Below are 27737 nucleotides of genomic sequence, written 5' to 3'. Positions count from 1 at the left end.
AAAAAAAAAAAAAAAAAAAAAAAGAAAAAAAAATCCATCCTGCCCTTGGAAACTGTGACACAGATTGAGTTCTTTCTTTCCAGCCCCACATGCAAATTCACTCTGCCAAGAAAAGAGTCTAAACCAGGTTTCCGACAGCCAAAACACATATTTACAGAGTACGAGAGAACGACAGCTGAAATCACAGTTCTATACATGGAATCAACAACACGTTTTACACCACTGATCACCATTCTGCCAACTTCTACACGGACTAGGGGCGCCTCTGCCCAGTGCCCTTCCTCCTGGGGAAAGCAGGGAAGGGACTGGGCAAGAATTGCCACCAGAAATACTGCAGTGTGTATTATTATTATTTTTTTAAAACGTATACTGTATTTATTTTGTTTTAACATTGGAAGCTACGGAGTGGGGAAGCCCCAGAAATCTCTCCGATGCAGTCACTACTTTGCAGGAATACTTCACCTTTAAAATACTAGGTTTTACATCAGTAACATCTATTTTGCTGTTGGCCATCACTCCAAGGATTATAATAATTCTGGAGGAAAACACTGGTAATATTCTTCCTTCTCAGATAGGGGAAAAGGAGGAAGAGAGGAGGTTCGGAGGCTGGTGGAACAGCAAGGGATGACTGAGTCCATTCAGTGTTACGGGCTTCCTTCCCAGGGTAAGGAATTCTCTTCATTGTCTCAGCTGCACAAGCCTTGCAAGTGGCTCAGGTTCAGCTTCAGAGATGTACAAAGTGTAAAACCCTTCGGCAGGGGATCGGCTGCAGTGACCCCCAGGGGTGGGATCTGCTTAAGGAAATGTGCTCCAGCTCCGGCCCTTTCCCGGGTCCCTCCCGTGCCACAGCGAGCACATGGCTACAGCACCTAAAGCTGGAGAGGAGCTCAAAGTGGTCCTGTTAGCCCAAAATGCTAAAATCCTTCAGCTCCTGGCTCTCACCTACAGCTCTGGCCCTGCTTGTTGCTCTGCATCTACCCAGGGTAGTGCTGTCCCAAGCCATCTGCTTCTAGGTTGGTTTTCCGTAATAATGTAGAAGTTTATTGACCTTTAGGATGCTGTGGTTTCACAACACAACCACAACTCCCTTCCCCCAGCTCTCAGCTCCAAAGGGTCTGACCTGCCCAATTCGTCACTGAGGCCAGCGCTTCTGAAGCTCCCAAAAATCTGGGGAGGAAAATGTCATTATCCACTAAGGAGTCTGCGTGAGGAGGCAGGACCCAGACGTGGTCAGGGCTGTTCAGCTGGGCTGCTCCCCAAGGAACCTCGTGGACCCCACTTTTGTTTTGAAGCCCCCTCAGCTCTGCTGTGTTACTGTGTGTCCTGTAAAGGGAGTTCCTGCTTCAGAAGGAAGCCTGACAGTACGTGACAGGGGCTGCACTTATTAGCACCAGGTTTATTTCAGCTCTTTTTACACCACACAAAAGCTGATCACAGACTCTTAAGCCTTAACTGCAGTGCTGTGATTATGGTTTGTCCTTCCTGCCTGGAGCAGGCAGCAACAACTGCTGGAGTGGGTCAGGAATGCTGCTCCTTGCCCCTGCTCCTACCTCATTTGGTTTGGAAATTGTCTTTAAGTGGCCCCCCAGAACATTCACGAAATATGCAAAGATGAAGTTCTCTTTTCCATCTGATGCTTAAGAAAATAAATTCACATTTCAATATTCCTCTCCTTTTTTTAAAAGCAGCAAACAAATTGATAGAAACCTAAATTTAGGAAGTGTTTCTTCAAGAACCAGAGGAAAGTGAGAAAGTCTATGTGCTTGTGCAAAGAGAGTGCTGAGAGAGGTTGGGTGGGGGCAAGGGATGGGTCTAGTGCTAATTCCTTCAGGCTGCTCTGCCATGAGTGCAGTGTGGCAATGGAAAGTTAAAATGTAAGGGCCACAAACAGGTGAAATTCTGAATTCTTTGGTCCTTCAGTATAAGTTTTAAAACAGAGAAACTGTTTTACTCAAAAGGGGAAAACACATTTTCTCTGGCCTGGAATTTTTCCTTGTACCCCATGGAAATTGGGGGCAAACAACTCTTTCCCCTTAACCCCCCCAAGTCCTGCATCACCCCGTGACTGAAGTCCCATGGAGACAGCCCAGGCTGCCCTCAGGGGACAAGTTCCATGTGGAGGGATTCCCTGTTGGAATCACGGAGCTGGTGCCGGACAGATCTGGAAAAAGAGGGTTGGCAAAAGGCAGCATCACCCCTGAGCAGCCCCCGGGGAGGCAGAGGAGCAGAGAAACCCCCACGCTCATAAAAAGTGTTACAAACCATAGCCAAAAACGGGCTGATCAGCTCTGCTGCTTATAAATATTAAAGACCTGATTTAAGAGTTTATTTCCTATGATTTAAGTTAGTTACAAAAAAACTTTTTAGTAAATTTTTTTAATCTTAATTGGGCTTTTTCCTCCTCCTCCCCCCCCACTTTTAATTTTTTTTTTTATTTTTCCTAAAAAAAAAAAGAGAAATGTTCACGTATTTTAATAAAAGGTCTTTCCTTAAGATCAGACCAAGGCAGATGTGCTGCCCCATGGCACAGACATTCAAAGGCTATAACCAAACAACATAGCCACAATAGTCACTCAACAGTGTCTCTCCATTAAAAAAAATTAAAAAACCTGATGCTAGTTACAACAAAATACACATGGAAAAAAAGCATTTTTACCAAAAAACCCAAAAACAAGTTAATGGGAAAACATAAAAAAGAACTACACAGAGCTGCACTTAAGAGATCATCTGGGAATGCATATTAACCCCTTCCATGGAGAGGAAAGGTGGAATTATGGAAGCAAACCTAATTATGTGTTTGTATTAAATATGAAGCTTTCTGAGAGGCTCTGGTAAAAATTCAGTTTTCCTACAATAGTGGGCTGCTGGAAGTTCCAGTGCTTTTCCAGGTCACGGAGGGGCAGCACAGGAGCATCCCTGTGCAAAATAAAAATGTTTAGTCAACTGAGTGGCCTTTTGGTTGAGATCCCAGCAGGTTACTGCAATCCACCTGATGTAAAAATCCAATGGACACGCTGGTAAGGAAAGTCACAGGAAAGCTCAGCTGCTGGACAGGTCTGAGCTGGTGGCATTTCTCTGTCCTGCTGGACTATTTCTGTCACCACACATCTCCAGCATGAGGGTTTCTGGAGCCAGCAATCCACAAACCATCCTTGAGCTGCTGACACAGGCAACAAAAATGTCCTCAGCCTACCTGGAATTGTTTCATGCACTTCAGCAGTGACTACGAATCAGGTCCCTGTGGCTAAAACAAAACTAATCTCGTCTGAAACAGTAAAACATCTCTAGACAGACACCAGACAAAGGGGTGCCTGGAGAGAACTAACCTCTGCATCCAAATTTCCTTCATAAAGGGCTTTGGCTCACCCAAGGGCAATACTTCTAAGGCTGCTCAGACCTGGAACATGTTGGCTGCATCAGCAGTGAACATTGGTCACTGAATTTTGGGGCTTGGCTTGCTCTAGGTCCAATATAAATTTTTTTTTCCCTCTTTTCTTCTTTTCATACAAATATACAAAGAGTGTAAAAAAATTTAAAAAGTGAACTTTGCTGATTAAATGACAGACAAAGTTCCTGCACATTCAGAGATGGGCAGTGTGAGGCCCTCCAGGCAGGAGCCTGGCAGAGCTCCCATCAGGGGGGACGGCTTTAACCAAGCTGGGTCAGTGAAAGAGCAGGGGGACCGAAGGCATGAGCAAGTCATTTCAATCCACCTCGATCCTCCCTGTGATCTCAACTCTTCCTCTGGAAAGCACGTGGAAGCCCCTCTTGCCCACTCTAAGTCCTTCTGGAAATAGTCAAAAATTTGTTATAACCTAAATAGAAAAGAGGAGAAACACAGACTCTTTGCAAATGGCCCTTTGATCTGTATTAAAAACAGCTCTCAAAGTTCATCAAGAGTTAGAATTAGTGGGGCACGGGTGAGGGGCAGTTTAGATACGGGATGTAAAATATTAAAAAGTGCTCTGCAACTAATTTTCTGTTTTCATGTGTGCATGTGCGTGTGTGTGCACGTCCCTACACGTGCACAGCCACGCCCATCCACACACATATATACATATATATATATACACATACATATATATGTACGTATGTATAAAGTTAAAAAGTTCTATAGGATATGATCAGAACGAGTGTCCTCGCAAGGTCACGACTGCAGAGAGTGGGGCCTGTTGGGGTGGCAGATGGGGCACTCGCCCTCCTCGGCGCACGTCTCGCACAGCACCGCGTGTTGGCACGGTAACACCACCCGGTTCTCCTCCTGACACTTAAGGCATTTCACTGACTGCATCTGAAATACCGCCTGCAAGAGAGGGGGACAGGGCACAGCGTCAGCGTCACACGCACGGCAAAGGTCTCAGCGGTTTGGGGAAGGGCAGGGAGGACTTGGCAGCTGTCCACCCTGTTCATCTCCTGAAGCAAAAGTGCAGCAGCACAGCGTGATGCCTTTCGGGACCTTTAGGATCAACAGAGCAGCTTTGATTGATTTAAACTCTGTACTTTAGGCACAAAGAAGATGAAGTTATCTTCCTGTGAGCCAGCTAGAGCTCACTTTGGTTACATCTACCTGGAAGTGCTCTGATAGGCTTCTGATTTCTGGCTCTATTGAGGAAAAGGGAAAAAGCTGTGACCTGTAGGAGCAGAGAGGGCAGAGCTCTGCCCTGCCAGGCCCTGGCACTCACCTTGTCCACTTTCTCCAGGTTTGCCCGCAGCTGTTTCTGCAGGGTGTAGAGCGACGAGAGCGAGAGCGTCTCCAGGTCAGAGAAGGAGCGCAGGAACTGCGGGTCCTGGCCGGTGTGGATCCTCTCCAGCTCCTCCTGCAGTTTCTTCACTTGCAGCTCCAAGGCTTCCCTCTGCTCCCGGGCCAGTTCACATTCCATGTTAGCTGTGTTGGCGCGATCATTTGCTTCCTCTGCCTCCTTTTTCCAAGCATCACAAGCCTGCGAGTTCCGACAAAGAGGGTAAAAGAAGCAGTCTGAAAACTTGGTCTGTCTCCAAAGAGAAACCCAGAAAAATTATCAATTTCCATACACTCCTCACGCCAGTTCTGACCAATCTGCCCAAATTCTGTTCCCAAATTCTGAAACACGTTTGGAGCCTTGCTTCAAGGCACTGCTCATTCCAGATATCCCATCTGCTTGGGCTGTGGTTCTACACTTCTGGCTCACACTGTTCAGGGGATGAACTTTGCATACTGACAAATTATCATGGATCAAAGTCAGCTGGCAGCTCTGAGAGACTGTCAAACACTTCACAACACCTGGCCTTGAACTTCCAGCACCTGAACACACCAGGCCCACTGATTTGGTGATTTCCAAGGGGGAGGAAAGAATGCTGAGAATCTGTAAAACCTACAGTTCTGTCCCTCACCTCCAGGAGCCTGTTGAAAGGCTGACACCCCCTACTCCTTTACACTCCCTAATCCCAGGATTTGCCCAAGTACCTGCTTGGCTTGTTTCCAAGACTCTTCCCACTGCTTTATTGTGCCGTTGGCTTCATCCAGTTCTTGTCGTAGTCGTGCCAGCTCTGCAGCACCTGGACCTGACAGAAATGCAGGTGAGGTACTGGGCGAAAAACTCCCCGAAGCAAAGTGTTCCCATATGCTGCTGTTCATCCCATTTAAACCTGTTTCACAGGGAAATAGAGAGGGTTATGTCACAGGTGCTGGCAATTTCCCCATTTCCTCCCTAACCCTGTGAAATCCAGGATTCAAAAACGTGTAAACAGGATAAAAAGTTCATCTCAAGAATCAGTTTCATCCCCATGACCCTGGAGTCCATCATAGAGGGACTTTATAGGGAAATTTCACACCATTAGGCCTCATCTTTTGTGATGCAGGGAGGACCCAGGAACTCTTGAATCAGGCTGTTTTTAGAAGCATCACTTTTACAGCAGAGTTGACCATCAGCCTGAATCCCCCTTCTTTCAGGAGAACCCCTGACCTGCTTCTACCTCCCCACTTTTCCGTGCAGCACAGCCACCAGAGTTGGTTCACAGAGCCCAGGTGGTGCTTCGTCCCACAGTACACCCTGAGAAACTTCTGCTTTTGTCTCCTCAACGTGGGGCTTAGAAAAGGAGCCTCACTTCCAAACAGTGACACAAAAAATGCTCCAAGTCATTACTGTTTCCATACACAAGGAACAGAACTGGAAAATCCTGTTTATAAACAAGTAGAGACAATAGCATCTGTATCTGCTTCACCCTCTGCAGAGTTCTAGCACTGAGCTAGTGAGCAGCACCACAGAAGACTAATTAGCCACTTCCCTATTTTAGTTTGTTCAAATAAACTCTCTTTTCAGGAAGAAATTCAAGGTTTAGGAGGCAAAGAAGTAGAGTATCAGTTGTAGACAAAACTGGCTATTTTTCTACAGAGTCCAATGTTTGTACTCTTTCAATAACAAAAATGCTTTCACTTAAAATTCACTTTGCATTCAGGGGAAAACTAGTAGGAAAAGGTAATATTGAGACAGAGTGTGGACTCTTACCCAAACAGTTTGCTCCAGTTTGATGTGGGAGTCATTTTCATGCCCACTGGCTGGGAACACTCCTAAATCGAGTTGCAACTGATAATTCTGATCTCACAAGCAGCTAAGCTGTGCTTGCAAGTGAGCCCTGGAGTCAACAGCCTCTCACTGAGGTCTACCCCAGCACCGCTGAGTTCCCATTATTTGTCTTGTAGCCAAGACACAAATAGTTACAAAATACACAGCTGAAAAATAGTAACTTGTCTTCACCAGGGGCTTAGGCACATTAACAACTCACTCAGCAGAGCAGCAAGGGATCTTTGCTGGCTCAGGCCACTTACCACAGATCCATCTCAGCTGCTCTGAAGGGTGCTCAGTTGAAAGCAAGAAGTTTTAATGGAATCCCAACTCACATTTTGTTTTTTAAACTTCAGTTTTCTTGAATGGGAATCCAGCATTAAGCAGGATGCTGGCAAGCCACAAATTCTGCCACAAAGCTGACCAAGCTCTTCCTGTAATTTGTTTTAACCCCCTCTTTCCACCTGCTGCTCTCATTTCACATTGGAAGTATCAAGCCCCTTTGGTCAGGAATGCCTTCTCTGCACATTTTGCACCTAGCACAGTGGAAACCAGCCCAGAACTAGGCATTTTTAACTCAATTTCAATACAAATCAGTGATAACTACACACTTGACATGTTACGTGCATTCACCAAGTTACATGGAGCAGATGATTGCCAACTGCTAAGAAACTATTCAAATATCTTCTCAAAACCCCAGCAAAGGATTTGTTGTATTTATGGAAAATATCTTTTTTTTTTTTCTTATAAATAAATTATTTAAATGCATTTACAAATTTCCTGCAATTTTTGGCTTTTTATTTGTATAAATACATAGTCAAGATAAATATAACTCATTTCTTCTGAAACAGCAATTTTTCCTTTTCTTACAAAAACTGGAGCAAACAGCCAGCCTCAACCTAATTAAGAGCAGAGATGGCCTCTGATGCCTCTTATTACAGTAATTGTAAAAGCTGTTAAAGCCAAACAAGCAGCAATGGCAAGCATGGAATCATGGGCTTGGGCTGTGCAAACAAGGGATGCAGTTACACAGATAAGTGCATGCAGAAACAGCTTACACAAGCATGTAATCATTTTATTAGGTTAAGCTGAATTTTAAAGATTAAAGTGTATCTCAGATTTGAAGAGGCATTTATGTCTAGCATCAATAGAGAGAATGAATATTTACTGTTACTAACAGAAATGAGCAGAACTGGTGTCACTGTAGCCTGGAGGCCAAACAGCTTTATTTCTCAAGGTAATCCTGTGTCTTGATAATAAAATAGATTTGTCTGCTAAATCTCCTCTTCTTCCTGATACAGCTGAAACTCCAAAGCAATTTCTCTTCCTTCACTCCCTCATACATGAAAGAGACCCTCAAGGAGGGGAAGGAGCGAGGGAGACAAAACTGAAACACTGACTTTATATAAAGTCCACACTGCAAAACTGGCAGAGTGTCAAACAGGAGAAAAAGTTCTGATGGCCCAGGCCTGCTCTAGAGGTCCCAGAAGCTAATCTGACCCACAAGCAGTCACAAGGGCAAACTGCAATCCCTGCCTAAACTCAGCCAAGATGAGGACCCAGCTCTGAGTTTTATATGAAGTCTCAGCAAAGCACTGCTGGCTGGAAAAGGCAGTGCTCTTTTTCCTGAAAGGCATCATCAGAGCAAGGCAATTAACCTATCTGCCCCTTTTCCCCAGCCTAGAAACATGGGAAGTAGAGGGAATTGCTCCCTTGTTCATGAGGTATTAGCTGACTTTGGTAAAGCAGCTTCTAGTCCCGTTGCTGTTCTCATGGGAAGAAGAGATCCATGGCAGCAGTGAAACAACACATTGAAATTAAAGCCAACTTAAAAAGAAAATACATGGCACAGACAGGCATGTACATGGGACACACACACACCATGCATTTACCTAATGATCCATGAGAAGCTGATGTCCCCAGGAACGTGTTTTCTGACTGGCTTAAGTGTCCCTGGGGCTGATGGAGGAAATGCGATGAGAGGCTGACCGGTGGAGAAGGAGAGGCGGAGTGAAAGGAGGCAGAGCTTCCAAGGGACCCGGGGATATTTACAGGAGCAGAACTTTGCAGCAAACTCCCACCTGGACAAAGAACACACAGAGAGGATGGCTATGTATGACCACGAGGCGTGGGCACAGGCAGGAGTTCAGAGCAGGAGGTGTTAGGTTCCCTTTCTCCTCCCTGAGCCCCTCGGGATTCCCTCCACTTCTCCTGAGGTTTCATTCCCCTCTCAGCCTTTAAGAGGAGCACTGAAGCTGCCATCCCATGACCCACAGAGGTTAAGGCCCTCCACAGTTCAGTGGATTGCTCTTTGAGTGGCCAAAGGAACAAAAGGTTTTCTGAGCAGAGCTCGGTCCCTGTCAGCCTAGAGAAGATGAATTTGGTATCTGGTGAAATACTTTGTCATGAAAAATTCACTTCTAAAACATGTGCCTCTGCCTTTAATACTTCCAAACAACCTGTAGTGAGAAGACTGTCATGCTGGGTGAGCTCATGATCTCAACCACTAAAAACCAGTGACTAGTTACAGATACCTGAGTGCCTGGATCTACCAGTAATAAAAAACCCCAAATAAACAAAAGCCTAACCACAAAAGACATCAACTTCCCTTACACCAGAGGTTGTCCTGCCTGCCACTCACAGATTTAGGGAGATCTCAGCCCCGCTCTCTCCTCATCTATCTCCCCCCTTAGAAGGTCACCAGGTAACACCCAGGCCTGATGTGAAGAGAGGGAGAAGGGCAGGATCCCTAAGGCACAGCAGGTGGGGAGCAGCAGCAGCAGGGCTGGCAGCAGACAGGGACAGTAAACCTCCAGCAGGCTCTAATCTTTGGCAGGGAAGTGGAAGTGATATTATTTCCACAGGTCCCTTCCTACCTCGATACAGCTCCAGGCAGTGCAGTTCCCTTGGAAACCTTCAGACAACCAGAGTTAGCTCCTGTTCAAACACCTGCTTTACACAGCAAGGGTAGCCAGAAACTACAACCACTTCCAAAAAAGTTACGAGACATTTCTTTTTTTCCCTGGACACCCATCAGAGACAGGTAGAAGAGGCCTTAGCCTACCTCCATGTATCAAAATGAGACAGACATTACAGGAACCAAATCAGCAGACCATGATGACACTCTGACAGATGGATGGCATTACCAGGTCAGTGAGTTTCCTGTTACAGCTAGGGAGAGTTTTCTGCTTAAGATGCGAATTTTTATACTTTGGCCTGATTTGAAATGCATCAGATGCCTTCTGGAGTCTACTTACACACTCAAAAAAAAGAAAAAAAAAAAGGAAAAAAAAAGAAAAAAAAGAGAAAAAAAAAAAAAAGAAAAAAAATCAGGCAAGACCCATTCAGTCTCAAGAAACATCCCCAAGACACCTGGGCCCAATGGCAATAACTCAGCTCTGCTAGTCAGTAAGGGCAAGCTCTCACTTCAAAGATGCTCAGGGGTTGCCAGAGTTCGTTGTAATTGCTGTTTTAACCAATGTTATTTTGGGACTGGTTTTAGAGCTTGGTTGGGCTGGCTCCACTGAGGTGACTGGGCAACACTGCTTGGCAGAAGATAAAGAAAGCTCTGTTGCTTTCATGTACCTATCATGATGCCACTCGTGTGGGGCACTGTGCTGCTGTCAAATGTCTTCTCCAGGGCAGCCACTCCGAATTCATTCAGGTCCAGGTCATCCAAGGCAGACTCTGCCAGACACAGAGGTACCAATTATGTTATAAAGGACCAACAACTTCAAGAGATAGGATGGCCCAAAGAGCCTACATGCAGAGGAGCCTGTGCTCTCTACCTCTCAGGGCCCTACTCTCCATCCTGTTCTCAGATGGTTTGGCAGAAGTGTCATGGGCAGCTTTTCAGTTCAGGTTCTTTAACCTGACCTGTCTCCTTTTGTCTCAAAGTATTCCCAAATGGTTCATGGAAACAAAAATCTGATGAATTAACAGCAGATCCCACAAGTCTTCCCCAAACTGCTCTTTTAAGTCTGTCCCTTAGACACAGGAACACTGGCTTACGGCATGTCTGGGTCTGGTTTGTGCTTTGTCCCTGCTTTCCTGAAGAGCCACTTGGAAAAGAAATACAAGGAGAAGGGAACACTTGAAAAACATCTCTGAGGTTCACATATAGGGTAAAATAAAGCTTATTAATGCCTGAATCTGTTACATCTATTTGAACATGCCTCATCACTAATGATGATCAATATAATTCCATCCCACACATGCCCACTCATTTCTATTATTATTTTTAACAAATTAGTGAGATCACCTCAGAAACGTTACATTTAATTAAAAAAAGGAAAAAAAGAAAAAAAAGGAAGAAGAAAAACAGGTGACCAAAAAGCCTGTGCCTATCTAAGAGTGACTCCACTCTCTGGACTCTCCTGTTTTCCTTTCTCTTACAGCCTCTGTCCTACACTCTACAAAGGGCAAAGTCCTTACAATCTACCTGGTGGTAGCTCTGGCTACAAAATTGTCATTTAGAACTAAGGGGTAGTAACTGTAGAAAATGCCCCTGTGATTTCCTGCCTAGTCCAAGACCTCTTTGTCACTTTGACAAAGCTAAAACTAAGGCCCTTTTACGCCATGTGACATTCTGAGTGAATGGCTCAGAGGCCTTCAGTTGGTCCCGTGGGTGAATTTCATCCAAAATGACCTGCAGGAAACATCAGATGTGCCACAGTCACAGAACAAGCTTCAGGAATCTGCCAGCACTGACAGACACGGAAAACTGGAGGTCACTGGAACACCCACGTTATTCCAAGTCTCACATCTGGTGATCCATGGCTGAGGAAGCCCTATTTTCATAAGTGAAAAAGGCAAAGTTACCTATGACAGACTCAACGGTGTCACTGGTTGGGTAGAAGGGAAGGGCATTGGCATTCATGCCTGGAATGCTGCTGGTGCCGGCGGGGCTTGGGGGGGTTGCAGCCAGACTGGAGGTGATACTAGAGGAGATGCTGGATGTCAGTGGGCTCCCCACAGGGAGAATGCCCAGGATGTCCTGAAACAAGAGTGGGAAAAGGGAAAGAGGTAGGAAACAAAACATCTTTATAGAACAACCCCGTCAGAAACGTGCAGGAACGAGCCAAATGCCAGCAGCAAACCTGTTCCTGCCTGCTTCCAACCTGACAGATGGCTACTGCTTCCACTGGGCTGGGGGTGGGGAGAGATTAACAGCTTTTCTTTAATTTCTGTCAACTGTTCTCCATTCCATGTGCCCCCCCCCCCCCCCCCCGGCCCCAGTATTCTAAACATCTTTCAGGCTGCCCCAGAATTAACTCCTGTGACCCACAGGTTGCATGCAATCACAGCCATGGGCCACACAATCACTCACTCAGACTTAGTTCAGCACACGACTTAGAACCTGATATTAAATTCTCTTTGCCAAATCCTTGAACTTAGATGACTCCAGAGATCCATTCCAGCTCAATTTTCTGTAATTTGAAGACTCTCTCCAGCACAGTTCAGCCCATGAACTACCCTGAATTCACTCAGGTCTAACTACTCACAAATAACACCTCCAGCAAATCATCCCATCTTCATAAAGTAATCCCTCCAGCTGAGCGTCCCTAATGGTGTCTGGACTGTTATTTACTCCCTGCAGAGCTGTCTGGATCCACAGATCTCTCTGTGGTGCTGGAAGCCCTGAGCTGGGTTCAGAGCCCTGCCAGCAGTTCCGTACCTGTTTGGGCTGTAACAAAGGTTGCTCCTGGCTCCTGTGTTCCAGGGAGTGGGACTTCATTTTTGCTTGCTGCAGTAAAGAAACAAAACAAAAGATAAGCAGAGGGATTATTTAGCAAAATTAAAAATGGCTGGCTGCTGGCTTTGGAGATGCCATGGGAAACACAGTCCACTCCTCTCTTGGGCTGCTCAAGGCACTGGAGAATTTGGAGAGAGGGAAAGCTCAGCAAACTGAAAACATCCCAAGTAATTTGCTTTCTGTATACCAAGACATCACCCCTAGAGTTATGCAAAGACTCGTCACAATGACATTTGCCTTTAATGTTGCTGTAAGACCCCTGTTAGCACATCCTAAGAACCAAGATCAAAACCAAATTATTTTGCCTTGCTATAACTAACTCATCAGCCCTACTAGCATTTAACACCCAGAAAGGGCCAGAAATGGTGGGAGGCACACTGCATTGTTAGATTATGTAAATATTTTTTGGTTTGGGGAAAATAGAAGTATGTAGGTTATGTTTTCCCTCAAACTTTTCCAGCTCCCATCTACGACTGCAAAGTAAAACACAGTAATAAGTAACCAATTTTCAAAGCAACATCATCAAAACTACCTTTATAAAAATATCCTCCCCTCTTCCATGAACCTAAGAGCTCAAAGGTAGAAAACATAAGTGTGGCCAAGGCTGTCTGGAATTGCAAAACTGCATGAATGCCAATACACTTTTAGAATCCCACTATCCAGGCTAAAAATTCAGCTTAAGGTCCTTTCAGCATTATATCCTTAATGGATATCAACTCTCTTGCCTTGCAACATCAGTCAGTTCTGCTGGGTTCAGCTGGGAAGTGGCCCCAGGAGCCTGTCAGTGGGTAACAGTCTGTCTGCAGGCCTTGCCCCCTTCCTCCCGTGCTGTGACACGGCACAGGGAGATCAATCCCACCCTCTGGGCACAGAGAGGCAGCAAAAACTGCTGGGAGTCAGCCCTGCTTGTTTTCTCACTCTCCAATCCCCCCAGTGTGAAAAACAGACATATTCCAGCCATGAAGTGCGCTCGATTTTCATCCCAAATCCAGGCAGGCACCAGCCCTGCAGGAGACTGAGGCACGATGTACAACAGCAGCACACAAGGCACCACCCTGAGCTGAAGTGATGCCCCTTGACTTCTTGGCCTGACCAGTCTCATGGCAAAGACAAATGACTGCTGCAGAGGGGTGACGTAACCAGACAGGCAAAAGAGCAGTGGAAGAATTCCTCCCTTGGTTTTACTTCATTAAATCATTTTCTCTGCTCAGCTCGATGCACGTGGGCAGATGAAGAGGTCAAAGCCTGGCAGACAGGCAGTTGGGAGATGGACACAAAGATCCTTCTGCAGTGAGGATCACTCTCTCCCACTTCCCTGAACACGTTCACAACACTGGAGCCCACGGCGGGCTCATTCCCCTGTGTGTGTGAGAGCTGCGTTCTGTGAGTGCCTCTGTGTGCGTCTGATAACGCTCCTGCTGCATCACCCAGCCCAGCCCTGCCCCGTTTGACACTCAGCTGAACACAAAATGTGCTATCTCACACGTCAGCAGCTGAGGGGAGGGCACACACGCAGCCGTGCCCCCACTGAGAGGCTTCCTGCCAACATGGGGAGCTGGCTCTGCTGCAGTTAAGTCTTACTGGAAGTGCTTTTTTTCTTTAAGGAGGAGAAAAGTGAACATATTTCCAAGTTAGCCCCAATTCCCACTGCCCAGAATTCACACAACACAAGGGAAAAATAGAGCAAACCAAATGTCACCACTAAGCCAGTCTCCTTTAGCTCTGAATAACATTAGAAAGGGCACACATAGAGACAGACATACAAATGACAGGCTGAAATTCTCCAGCTCGCTCTGCTGCAGTCAAGGAAGAGAACAAGGGACATAAATTATGAGTGAAACTAAATGTTTTCTGACCAGCATGGAAGAAACCTACTGTGCTGTGTGTCAAGACTTGGGAACACCTCCTGGTCGTGGCATTCAAGTCCTTCCAGTGCAGCCAGCATTTTTCCAGCTTGCTAAATCTTTTGGGACTGGGGAAAAGTATTTTTAGCTTTAACTGCTGGCTCAGCCTTACCACAAACTATGTGGAATCTATTGAGACAGAAGGTGCATTTTTCATTCTACTAAGATAGAAACTATTTGTACCAATTCTACAGGGGAAAAATGACAAGCCTGTTGCAGAGCTGAGCCAGAGTTTCTCCTCTGATGTTTTCATACAGGAGTTGACAAAGTTAAATGCTTCATTATTGGTCTAATTTACAGGGTATATGAGAATCTCTGGTGCCCACTGCAGCCAGGGATTTACGGAAGTGAATTACAGAAGAATTTTTCACGTAAGTAATTATAGATTAAAGTAAAATTAAATCAGGACACTTAGGAGACACCTAATTTTGTCTGTAGAAGCCTAGCATAAGGCAACTGTGATTACTTCTGTCTATATCTTAATAGCTATTTATTCCTACTTAACACAGGTTTTGCTTAATTAAAGCCACATAATTAAGCAGCTACGTGAATACAGTATCTTTGTAGCACAGATCTGACTTTGGATACAAATGCTCATCATCTGGCCTTCCTTTTAGAAGCCCTATTCATGCTCCATCCCCTTTCTCCTTGGCTTAGGCTTGCTGCCCGTTTTCTCCAAAGCAGGGCCTCCCTGGCACCCTGCCTCTGCTGGCAGCAGACAGGGGTTCTCTCAGTCCTTCAGCTCTGGGTTCACTCCTCCTTTGCAGCAGAGGCCACAGAGAATGAGGACATGTTTTTCCTTTTGTTTCTAAACAACTGTTACAAGCTGCTGTGCCTGCAAGAAGTGCCAGGATCACAGCATGCTCTGCTCTTTACCCCCAAAGACGTGTTGCATCAATTTGCAGTTTCCTAAGGCACATCCCCCTTAAGCCAAACAAAGGGAGCATTGATAAGAGAGCACACATGCATATAGCTTAATCTGGATTTGACACTGCATCATTTTAATTAGACTAAACAGTGCTCAAGACTGGCCCTACTGCAAAGCTTGGCCATATTTTCCCAAGGCCATAAAAATAAATAAAACAAAACCCGTGGAGTCTGCTTCTGAATTCAACTACTTTATGCAAGACCTTGTCTGGACAGGATATTTCTACAGTTTTCTCACAGCAGTACAGGCTCATTAAGACTGACTTCTTTAATGTCACAGACCAGAGTTAAAACATAGCCAGGCTGAAAGCAGTGCTTCTTGTCCTCTCTTTTCTCAGGCAACACAGACCTGGTATTCTTATCCCTTTTTATACTTTTTTCCAAAAGAACTTGTAGGAGGTATTTTTGCAGGCACTTCCTCATACAAGTAGCTATTCCCCTCCCCCTAAATCAAGACACAATTACAAATAAATTAGAAATAAAAAGTGAAATAAAAACCCAAGCTCTGAGTTGGGCTCAGGTTAGAAGGGATGGTGCAGAGAAACCATTAATCGTAACATCAAGAAAGGAAATTCACAGTAAGAAGCTGACTGTGGAAAAGCCCATGTGTGGCAAGAGATGGAAGAGACTGTTCCAGGCCTAGGGAACAGCACTAATAGGGCACGACACCAAGAAGAAGACTGAGAAAGCAGCGAGGCAAGACTTGAGATATCCAAAAGGGATAAGAGGGAATGTCATTAAGAGATGTGGGTTGGGTAATATTCAGAGGGTTCTTCAAATAAGAATGAGGAATTCTAATTTAATACAGAAGCCACGGGAGAGAGTTAAGGATCAGAATGATACAGCCACAGAAGCAAGAGACAACTAACAAGACATTTTTAATACACCAGAGGAATGGTGAACGGAGGACAAACCAAGTCATGGAGATCAACGTAAGAGTTTGGAGTGGCAAGACAGAAAGAAGGATGAGTTTCCATGAGACAATACAGCAAAAGACACAGCAACTCTTGGCAAGGACCTAAACATGGAAAAAGAAAGAGCAAGAAGTGATGTGGGAAGCTTCCCAGAGTCAACACAAGACAGAAGCTGTGAGGGGTTAGGAAAACAAGCAGCAGCTTGACTTCTACAAACTGGGTGTGTGATGGCAGCAAGGGAGACAAGACCAGATGTGAAATGACAGAGGCTGGAAGGGAGGCTGAAAGCAACAGCAGAGATCCAGAAACTGCTCATGAGAACAGTGCTTTCCCATCAGAAAAAAATCCACATTCAAGCTAGACTGGGCAATGTCTCATTCTTCCTCATCCCCCCAATTCTTCCAACCAATATTCCCCACTAACCTGGCATTTGAAACTCTTCAAATACTCGGCCCCCACCTGATCTTCTCGCTCAAACCCCGGTGCTTTCTTGTAGCTGCCAGCTGCTGTGACTGAGTCTGGAGGAAAACCAATGGTCTCCAAGCTGTGGGGCTTCCCAATGGCACCGGGAGGAGACCCACATATATTAGATGGGCTTCCAAGACTGCTGTTCCTACAAAGAATCTAACACAGGGAACAAGTGTCAGGAAAGTACAGCCAGACAGCAGGAACCGCTCAAAGAGATGCATCCATGGAAGTGCTCAATCACGTCACTGTTTGTAGATTGATTACACTGACAGCCAACACAACCATACAAGCTTCCAGTAAACACTAATTAAAAAACCAGGAAAAAGCTCTGCTGGATTTTTACAGTCCCACAATTATGGTTTTATTGTTGTTGCTTTGGAGTGCAGTCTTGTAAAACCCAGCCTACAGCTCTAGGGACATTTATTCTTTCTGAGGCCTCAGAGGTGACTGATCAGGTTCCCAACATGACCATAAGTCTCTTCTCCTTCCTTAGGCTACCGTGGGTCCTGTCTGACTCTGGGCAGTGGTGTGGAACCTGGAAAGGTGCTGTGGCAGTCACAACAATCAGGTGTATCTGAGCTATATGCAAACTGTATTTTTTGCTTTTCCAGTTGGAAATCTCAAAGTTTTAATGCAGACACAAGTCAGGTATCAACAACTGCATTAAAAAAACCCAATGATTTCCAACACTTCCATTCTTTGGACTAATACCAGGGATCACAATCACATGCAACAAGGCTAGTTTTGCACTGTAGATGAAGCCACAGACAGCAGCAAAGGAAGTTGAGTTTTAGAGAATGTGTCCACCTGGATGAACACAAATATCCCATTTCTCTGGGACAAGAAATTATTTGCCTCCACTGGCAAGCACAACTGTGCTTCAGACATCACAGATTCAAACATGGCACAGTCTGGGCTGGCATTAGCGGGGAAAAAAAAAAAAAGGAGCAGCCCACAATGTTTTGATTTTATTTTCATACAGACATTCTGCTGTCCACGCTTCCCTACAGTCGCAAAGATAACTACTCACTGTGGTGGAGGTGGGGCTAGTTGGCAGAGTTCCTGATTTATTCCACACCTACAGTACAAATACAAAACAGAACAGGCCACGTGAGGCTGGCTGCTACAGGGACCTTTTTCTCTGATTAATTCATCATGTAAAATGATCACCAGCAAAGCCATATTTGTTTGCAAGCTACATGCAGATGCCCTGTGGATGATGAAGTCATAGACAGACATATGTTGCCATTTGGCACATATCCAAGGATTAGGAAAGACTGTTTAAAAGACTTAAGAGCTTGAGATAGACAAGACCTAAACATTCTAAAAGTAGGAAATATCTTCAACTGCCCTGCAGTTTTCAGAGAATTTAAACAATACCTTCATAAGATGGAGGGGTTTTGCTTTTTACTGCTTTCCAGAGTGTTATTTAGTAAGAGACAACATTATGTCCAGACTTTTCAAGATCTGTTTGGAATTCTACCTGCAATCCAATTCAGAACAGCTATGAACTGTTAGGTTGGCTCAAACACAGCTTCTCTTTTCAAAGAGAGGGAATAAAATAAAGCAGAGGTCCTAGATGAGTTCACCTCTGACCAGTTTCAAATGAGTTAAACTCATGTCATTGTACCTTCTCAAAATCTCAGCCAACAATTTGAAAAGGCTACACACCTTATCAAGTGCAGTGCAAACAGGAAAGACTTAAACAAAAAAGAAAAGCTAAGTAAAAATGCAGTCTAGCATTCCATGGGTTTCTAATCTGACTTTGAGTATCTGTTCAGCATTTAGACATCTCCTTTCTTGTATGGACAACTAGCTACCAACAGTCTGGGGCATTACTGAAACATATCCCAGAGTTTAGCTATTTCCAGAAGTACAAGAGGGAGGGAACTAAGGATATCCTATAATGCAATACACAATATGCACAGGCTAAGGCTCTGAGATTACATATGTAAACAAACTCAATTGCAGTTATGTACTTTAGAGTTTGTTGGCTCACAGCCTTTAACTACAGGTCTTGGAAGCTAAGCCCAATATGTACCTCCAGACAGGAAGGAGTTGGACTTCACGTGCGGATGTATTCCACTTTCCTGAAAGTACATCAACAAACCCTGCACAGAAAGGAAGGCCTGGAATTTTTATAGGTGAGAGGACAACACTAAAGCCACTGAATGTATGTTCCAAAAAACCAGATCCCTCTAAAAAGTGAGGAGCTGAGAACTAAAAGAAAAATCTCATATCCTCTGGGCTTTTGGATACTTTTCTTGGGAGAAAGAACAGTGACTCAGAGAAACACAGATTTGCACAATATGGACAAGGCTTCTCCACAGGGCTACATACATTGCTAAGGTCTGGGGCATGTGGGCTGGAAGGGCTGACTGGAACAGAGTCCCCAGCTGCTGAGGGCATGTACATCACTGGTGCTGTCTGGGTGGGGCTGGACACGGCCGAGGATTGCTGTAAATCTTCACTGAGCGCGGGCTCTGCGGGAGACAAAGCACAGGGAACACCACTCAAAGCTGGGCAATTGCCATGGAGCACGAGACATTTAAGAACAAGAACACCCAGATATTCCTGAGAGAAAACATATTCCACAAGCACTTACTTATAAATATAGAAGTAAGGGGAAACCTTATTTGGCTGATTTGCTTATCTAATATTCCTCACGTTTTTACTGTCATCACATACACACTGTGCTGCTCTTTAGCTCATTAATGCTGCTCCAAAATTATCTTCCCTGGATGAATTGCATGTTATTCATTCAGCTCTCTTGAACTAAGCAGAGTTTCCTTCTTTGCTAGGCACAAAGTTGATGGCTGCACTATAATTAGCTGAGCGAGTTAAAGTTTCCATCTGTGCTCAGTACAAACCATTACAAAAAAAAAGTGGCACTGGTTTGGAAGGTAGAGATGCTTTAGATTTGTAGGATTTACATCTAACACTCAGCATCTTCACAAAAACTATAGAATTGACACTACATCCATATTTCAGTATCCTCAAAATGCTGGTTTCTTGCTATTAACCAGTAAAACTCAGGTTAAGAGCAGATATAATAAATGGACTCCTGTTATTTTAATTGAATTAGGCTGTCAGTGTTCACCTTGCTAAGGAAGGACTAAATCCATAAGACAGCACAAGAAATAACCAAGCTGGAATGGTGCAAGTGCCACAGAATGTTACTCTAAGTAACATAATATCAAGTGTAGTAATCTTATTAGGAATAAGGCATCCCTAATCAAAAATACTATGTTATACCCAAGGAAGTTTGCTAAACATTGTTCCTTTATCAAGATTTCATTTCCTAAAGCTTGCTGGATCCCACTGTGTAGTTGCACTGCTGTGTTTTGGGCCATTACAGCCCACAGCTCCAGCTATAATTACTTGCTTGTCAACAAGGCTTCCTATAAAAGGAACTGCATAACCTGTAGAGAATTTACTCTCCCTGTTCCGTGTCAAAGGCAGCAATTACTAATTCCCTCATTTACAAAGGATAATCAAATAACAGAGAGATTTTCTCAAGGCCATGTAGTGAGTCAGTATCAGAACAAATCTAGTGAGTAACCTGCTCTAATTGTTGCAAATTCAGCAGTGAGATTGCAGTGCAGCAACTGAGGAGGAGCCCTAGGACAGGAACTAACCATTATTTATGAATGCTAGGACTACCTGCACGTAGAAATTCCACAACCAAAACTGCACACTAGTTCCTAGTTGATTAAAGTGAGGATTGAAATAATGCCCTATAAGTCAGGGAGCTATTGAGAAAAGAGGATTTGAGATAAAGCAGCAAAAAAAGAGCCGCATATTTTTCTTCTCCAACCCGACTAAAGACTTAAACTCTAAGTAAAACTTCATAAAGAGTAAAATAACATTTTTTTAAATGGATCAATAAATTATCTATAATCAGCAATTTTATCTTCAGCTTTTTAAGATACAACACTTGGCAATTTAGCTACAGGTCATCCATGTACAGAAGAGAAGCAGCTTTCTCCACTTCCATCCTCCTGAACTGACACCCAGAGAACTGAGCAGGTGAGAGGGAACAGAGGGAGGTCCTTCAAGAGACAGCACAGTGAGAGCTAAAGGCTGAGTCCTACAGACACCTACTGCCTCCAGCTCTGCCAACACCTCCCACACCAGCACAGTTCTATAGAAATCAAAGTTAACCCTTCACAGAAGCTCTAGTTTTGCAGCTCTACATTTAAACTCTCTTGGGCAGAAGCTTTCCATAGCTCAAATATCCAGGAAAGATGAGAGAAGTAGTGCACGTACGTTCTACGTGTGCAAAGGCACAGAAGGGTCCTCGGGGACAGCTGCCAGACTGCTGCATATCATTGCATTTGGTGGATTTGTAGATCTAAGGATGGGGAAAAAAAAAAAGAAACAAAAAAACCACCAAACAGAAATGAACAGAAAATAACAGTGACCAGCAGGTACAGAAGTACTATGAAGAAACTTGACAGCAAGGTAGGGACACAGATAAGAGATGCAAAGGCCAGCAGAGCTCAGGGTGACCATTTCAGTGCTTTGCTTCAAAGAAAGGAAAACCCACTATAGTTCTGGAAACACCAAAATATGCCCATGACAGCTAAAGCTCACCCAGAGACCAACCCACCACACACCAGCTCACCCAAAGGTCACCATCTGCCATGAAGTCCCTCAGTCTCATTGGAAGCTCCATGGACATTACAAATGGCAAAAGGTAGGAAACAGCTGACAGATGACAGCACAGAAAGTTGCAGCCACATGTTTGCAAGGAAAATAACAAACCATTGACAAGGACTGTAGCAAATGGATTATTCCCTTTCCCCCCAGTTTGACAGGCGGTGACAATGGTTACTGTGCAGATACGGGCCCCACAAAGCTTTTCAACACTGTAACATGAAGCAGACTACGAAAAGGTCTTAATTACACTTTCTGTAAGGATATTGGAATGCTCTGGGCATGCTCACAGCTAAGAGCCTGGTGGTGTTTAGCGCTATCAACATGAACCACAAACTCTTAAGTCAAGGAAACAGATGCTGTTTGCTCACATGCAGACCCACATGGTGCTTTCCAAAGGACCCCCACACGTGAGACTGCTCCTACACTTGAGTTTTCCCCCACTTTTCTTACCTCCTCCCATACAGTCTATTCTGTCAAGCAGCTGAATTGCTGCTTACTCCCAACATGCAGCTTCTCTGTATCCCAGGACCACACTAACAAGCAGCCCACATCCCTCTCCCACCTGCCACAGTAATTTCCTTTGTAGGACTGGAATGCTTTTGCTTTTCTAAACGGAGCGAGGAGGTTACTGTACCTCTGGATGGAACTGCTGTTCTGTGCGAGTGTGGCAGTACTGGCAGGAGTCTCCATTTTCACACTTACTGGGATCTCCCCACTCGTCCCCGTGCTTCACACTGGGACACGGCGAAGATCTGTGGAAATAAGGCAGCAGGGGAATGTATCAGACTCCCAGACGTGCTCTGAGCTTTGATTACTTTGAGCGGGTGGAGGGAGGTGATTCTCCCCCTCTGATCCACTCCTGGAGGACTGCATCCAGCTCTGGGTCCCCCAGCAACAGAAGGACACGGACCTGCTGGAGCAAGTCCAGAGAAAGCCATAAAGGTGCTCTGAGGGCCCCTCTGCTCTGGAGTCAGGCTGGGAGCACTGGGGGTGTTCAGCCTGGAGAAGAGAAGGCTCCAGGGAGACCTTAAAGCCCCTTCCAGTGCCTAAAGGGGCTCCAAGAGAGCTGGAGGGGGACTTTGGACAAGGGCCTGAAGTGCCAGAACAAGGGGGAATGGCTTTAAATGGAAAGAGAATAGGTGTAGATTAAATACCAAGGGAGAAATTCTTCCCTGTGAGGGTGGCGAGGCCCTGGCACAGGGTGCCCAGAGAAGCTGTGGCTGCTCCATCCCTGGAATTGTTCAAAGCCAGGCTGGATGGGGCTTGGAGCACCCTGGGATAGAGGAAGGTGTCCCTGCCCATGGCAGGGGGTGGAACGAGATGAGCTTTATGGTCCCTTCCAACCCAAACTATTCTGTGATGTTACAATTCCTCAGACGGGGGCAGGTCTGGCTGCTCACCCTCAGCTGTACAATCTGCTTGGCTGCTGCTTCCCCAGCCCCCACCCAGCTGCTATTGCATCTTCTCCGCCTTCTTCCAATTTCCCAATGAAAAATCCATGGCTTAATTCTCCATTTGAAACCAAATACAACTTGAACCAGCATTACAATATTAGCAGCTGATGTGATTAGTGTCAGAGACGGTGGGTCTGGTTTCTGTTTTGGAACTGCACCTTCATAGAAAGCTAAGAAGTTAATTGGCTAATCCTAAAACACATAATACCCTTACAGCAGTATGTTTCCAGGTTTATAGTGTGGCCATGTGGAAAAGAGGCTGAGTCAGGTCACCGGGGAAAAGGCAAGTCCGTTTTCTTTCTCGCAGCCAGGAACAGTTCCTTTTCCCAGATCTGAATTTTTGCCGTGACCTACTTCCCCTGCTCTTTATGCTCTTAACCATTCCCTCAAACAACAGCAGAGGGAAGCAGATAGCAGCACCAGCACAGCCACATCAGCTGGGGTGGGGAAAACACAGGAGCAAGTGGAGAGCAGCAGAGAAGCTTTCACCTCTTCCCCTCCCAAAGGGCTCAGGGAGGGGCAAAAAGCACATAGCTGCTGCCTGAAGACTGACCTAGTGGTTCTATTTCTCCTTAAAGTGTTGAGATTAACATTCCTTTGATTGCTGTCTGTTTAACTTTTTTTAAATAGAGAATTTCAGTGCCAATTCAAAAATTTCTGTGAATGTTGGGGGTGGGGAAGAGAAGCGAGAACATCCCTGGTATTTTCTTTCCTGGCTTTCTGGTCAGCTCCTATGTTTTTCAAAAAGGAACTAAGGAAAAGCCCCACTGAGACCACAACAAAAGCTCTGTTGTGTTGGAGGAAATGAGGGCCTATAATTTGGATGAAATGCGTTCAGGGAGACACAGCACGCTGAAAAATCCAGCGACAGCTGAGTGACAGAACACCCCGGTGCCTCAAAAGCAGAGCCTTTAGCAGCTGGTTAGGAATGCATGTCCAGCTACAGTCCCTCCTCATGATCCCCATCAGCAGGCATACACAACAAGCAGCCTGATCATTCTGAATCCTTTACCATGAAAACACTGTTGTGTGAGTTTGTTTCTAGATGGGGATTAAAACTTCCTTTTGTTTTCTTTTCCCTGCACTGCTTTCTAAAGCAGAGGTTTATGTGGCAAGGGAAAGCCAGACACAGGTTCTCTTTGCTATAAAATCAGAGTTGTAACACGATTTAACAATTCCTGTATTAGAGCACTGGTTACTATACACAGGAAAACTCCTTGTTTAGTTTGTTCTCTTTCTGCTAAGAAGAAATAATAGTCCGTAACATCTCTCAGTACACGACTTGGAAATATACTAAAACCAACTATCTAGTGGTCAAAATCCTGCCTCCTTCACCCCAGATTTCCAATACACTGCACCACTGAGCTAGGAAGTACAATATCCAGGACCACAGTACCTGTATTTGTGTTTTCTTGGACTTCTTCTTCTGTCTTTGCTATTGTGGTAGTAGGGACAGGCATAACCCTGGCGACAGAGCCGGGGGGGTTTCTTACACTGCTCTGTCTTGTAATTTCCCAACACATACGTTGTATCTGCAAAAAAACCCCAGTGAGTCAAGAGAGATGACCACAATCCATATTTACTGCAGAAAAGTTTGGGACAGGAGCAGGCACTCCATGGAAACCAAACTCCCAGCCCCACAGACCCTCAGTGACACTCACCTTGCCACCTGGGCTCCTCACTGAGTATTTTCTCTATCATGGCATGGCTGGCAGCGACTGCAGACTGACCCTCAATGCCTCCTTCAGATGTTGTCTGACCATTCTGTAAAGCCTCCATCGCCTGAAGCTCTCTTCAGGGACAGAGTTAAATGAACAAACAGACTGAGCAGAGGAAGAGTCAGATAAATGTGTATAAAAAAACTGACATACTGGAGCGTTTGCTAAGTGGGTGCATTTCAGCCCTGCATGTTTTGTCAGAACATCTTCAGCTGAACAGCAACTGCAATAAAAAAAAAGCCTCCATTCCCTGGGAATTCCAGATGCACTGTTTCGACCCCCTTCATCAGATTCCAAAGTGTGATCCCTTCCCCCACTTTGAGAATCCTCCCTGGAGGTTTTTTACATTTGCCTTATTAGGAAGGGATATCTCGCCATCGCCTCATTTCAGGCTGAAGCAGTACCGTCCTTCAATCATCTCACTTTTCACTTGGGTACAGAAATTACCTTTTCCATCTTCACCTTTTTCATTTGGGTACAGAAATTACCCTTCTCCTAGGAGCCCCAAGCTCTACTAACCTGATGTCATACACGGGCGAGCGCAGGTCGTGGGGCCCATGAGCAAAGGCGCAGTGGACTCCGTTCTTGGTGCAGTTTCCCTTGGAGTCTGTCTCATGGATGCAGATTCCAGTTTTGTAGTAGCGCAAGTGATACCTCCTCTCTGTGTCTCCAGTAGTTCTATGCAAGAAGGGACACCTGAGGAAGGAAGGAGGGGAGGAACAGACAAGGTTTAGTCACACAGGTGAGGGATTCAACTACCAGAAGACACTTTGCTGAGAGAAGATGCTGCAGTTGACACCATCTTTGCTAACTCTGCCCCTTCTCTTATGCTGTGCCTTCCAACACTTCAGAGAATCCCCAAACATGTCACTACAAAGGATGCAAGAGTTTCCCTCCCTAAAGGAAAACTGGAGTATTAATCCAGTACCTTATTATTCCAGGAGAGTGGCTGCCAGGGATCTGGTAAAGAGCAAGGACACTGGACAAGAAAAGAGAATTACAAAACTACCATTTTAACTTGTGTTTTGTTTCCCAAACGATCTACACTGAGAAATAAAACAGAAATATAACAAGATGGAATGGACAAAATTTAGATATTGCAGCATCAAGCTAAAAATACAAATGAGCAAAGGTTCCTAGATGACAACGGCTTTCATTCACTGAGTTTGAGCCAGGTATCAACCAGTGCTCTTGAAGCCAAAGCCCACAAACATCCCACTTCCAGTTCCTTCCAGATCTCTTCTAACAAGGAAGAAAAGTATTGAAACTGAAGCCTTAGGCCTGAGGGACTATTCCATTCTGCTGTAGTCACAAAAACTTTACTTAATTGAGTTGAAAAAAAACAAAAAACAAGAAAGTTTTGCCAATAAATAGCATTTTTCTATGTTTATACTGGCACCACAAAAGGGAACTGAAATTCTATCTTTTTGCAGCATCTCTCTATAAAACACTGTCCATATTTGACCACAGTTTGGCTACACTATTTATCCCATATCTGTCACGTGGCTAAAGTTATATTAACCCCTTAGTTGCTGGGGTCTGCCACATGCACAGCAGAAAGATTTGCGGTTTTGCCCCCGTTCACCTACTGCAGTCATGAGAACACGCAAAAAACCCAAACTCTTCCTCATGCTGCCTTATTCTGGGTACCTCTTAGTTCTCTACTGGCTTCTTAAAAGTTCAGAAAGACAAAATAAACTTACATGAGTTAAAAAGCTGGGACAGAAACTGAGGGGGCAGACTGGAGGACGAAGTTCCTCATCTTTCTTCAGTCTGTGAAAAACTAAGCTACCCTGCTAGTGAGCAAGAGCTGAGAGAACAGAGTGTTTCTGAACTCATTTGTCACCGAGCTGTTTTTCCCACCTCAGCTTTGCTGAAGATGCCCAGGCTCGCAAAGCCAGTGAGTTCCCAAGAGCTGAACTCTCATTAAGTCACCCTCAGTATTGTCTCTGCAGCAGGCCTGGAGCACACGGGCTGCTATTCCAGATTTTACATCTGGTCTCACGTTACGTATGTGACAAAGCTGCTTTACTGCTGACTTGCCTCATCTCTACAAGAACTGGCTGGAATCATCACCTGGCCTCATCCCAAAAGCCTAATGCCTGAAAAGCAGGGTGCAGCCTCTACTTACTCATCTCCTTCTGGGCAGATTCCCGTGGTCTCGTCATACTTGGTGCAGTAAATGTCAGGGCTGTAGTTGAAGGTCCCGTCGCGGCGGCGGATGGACCTGCGCCGGCGCTGGTTGACAAAGTGCCAGTGGAAGCAGGTGTAGGGCCGGTGCTGAGTGCACTTGTGCTGCACGAAGAGAGGGCACTGCTCCGTGCGGAACTCCTTCAGGTACCTGCGGGAACCGGGACGTGAGCACCGGGATGCTGGGCAGGGGCAAGATCCAGTCACCCTGCAGAGCCCCGAGCTGCGTCCATCACAGAGATGTCTGCTGTCCTTCCACACCCTCCCTGCTTCCCCTCCCAGGATGGAGGCTGGGAGCTGCTGGTGTTTGTAATGGCAAGATATCCATTACACACAGGAATGTAATGAGAGCTGAAATCACTTTCTGTCGGGATCGTTTTGAAGAGGCTTTTCATGAGCTTAGGAAAGAGTCTGTGAGAAAATAGAACTCTTAAGTACCTTTCTATCCATTTCTATATCTGTGACCTATCTGGGCAAAAAGGGGTTTCCTTCCTATATGTTTAAAAAAAAAAACAACAGAAAAAACCCCCAAATAAAATACACTTCTTTGAGCCACATTTAAAGCTTCAAGTTACTGAGAAAGAAAGATTTTTAAAAGACTATTTCATGCCTCGTCCTCCAGGTTTAGCTCTGCTTTGTCAGTACATGGTCAATTACGAAATAAAAATTAATCAATTTCTCTCTTGCAATCATATGAATTCAGGGCTCAGTCTTGAAAAGTGAGATAACTATCCTCAAACTCCCACATGTTTATGTTGCTTTAATTTTAATATGTAATTCCCTTAAAGTACATGGCTTCTTTTATCCTGAGAACTAAAGAAGTCACAAGCTTTTATTTGTGACACTAATAACAGTCTCTAAACCCAGATTGTAGAGGATTACAAAATGGTTTAGATCAACATAATGATCTGACTGTGATCTGTGTGTAGGTGCTTACAAAATCCACGCTGCTGAAACCCATGGGCTGCCCTGTATTTACAGGGAACATCCAAACAGCTCCCACAGCTCAGACCCGAATCCCAGCAGGTTCGGTCTTGGAGACACACCCAGGAAAAAGGCAGAAAACCCAGAGCATTCTGGTCTCTTATGTTTAGAGGTCAGTGTAAGTAGTGAGGACCAAGATTTGTAGGTCAAAATAAAAATGCGAGTATTCTGCTGGAAGCAACAGGGTGATATAACAGCAGATTCAGACTCATTTTAAAC

The 27737-nt window shown here is 45.0% G+C and overlaps 1 protein-coding gene across 6 annotated transcripts in view; it reads right to left on the bottom strand.

The window, feature by feature from the left end:
• Positions 1 to 128: 128 nt before the first annotated feature.
• Positions 129 to 27737, bottom strand: part of UNK (unk zinc finger) — a 45107-nt gene continuing 17498 nt past the window's right edge. For 2 of the 6 annotated variants that reach the window (XM_042032568.1, XM_042032570.1), the window contains exons 2-17: positions 26476 to 26685; positions 24864 to 25040; positions 24288 to 24418; positions 24023 to 24158; positions 21807 to 21924; positions 20780 to 20864; positions 18851 to 18993; positions 17541 to 17588; positions 16466 to 16666; positions 12220 to 12288; positions 11364 to 11538; positions 10128 to 10229; positions 8435 to 8623; positions 5444 to 5625; positions 4683 to 4940; positions 129 to 4303 (exon numbers count right to left, since the gene is read on the bottom strand). In XM_042032568.1, coding sequence (XP_041888502.1) covers positions 4148 to 4303; positions 4683 to 4940; positions 5444 to 5625; positions 8435 to 8623; positions 10128 to 10229; positions 11364 to 11538; positions 12220 to 12288; positions 16466 to 16666; positions 17541 to 17588; positions 18851 to 18993; positions 20780 to 20864; positions 21807 to 21924; positions 24023 to 24158; positions 24288 to 24418; positions 24864 to 25040; positions 26476 to 26685 — 2380 coding nt within the window. In that variant the 3' untranslated portion in view covers positions 129 to 4147. The remainder of the gene's footprint in view (positions 4304 to 4682; positions 4941 to 5443; positions 5626 to 8434; positions 8624 to 10127; positions 10230 to 11363; positions 11539 to 12219; positions 12289 to 16465; positions 16667 to 17540; positions 17589 to 18850; positions 18994 to 20779; positions 20865 to 21806; positions 21925 to 24022; positions 24159 to 24287; positions 24419 to 24863; positions 25041 to 26475; positions 26686 to 27737) is intronic. The other 4 variants (XM_042032571.1, XM_042032572.1, XM_042032569.1 and 1 more) reach the window with 4 other exon arrangements.

This window comes from Corvus kubaryi, unplaced genomic scaffold, assembly GCF_017639235.1.
Source record: "Corvus kubaryi isolate FWS band 111438036 unplaced genomic scaffold, C.kubaryi_AGA036_p1.0 37353, whole genome shotgun sequence".
Classification (NCBI taxonomy): domain Eukaryota; kingdom Metazoa; phylum Chordata; class Aves; order Passeriformes; family Corvidae; genus Corvus; species Corvus kubaryi.
This window is presented reverse-complemented; position numbering and strand designations above follow the sequence as displayed.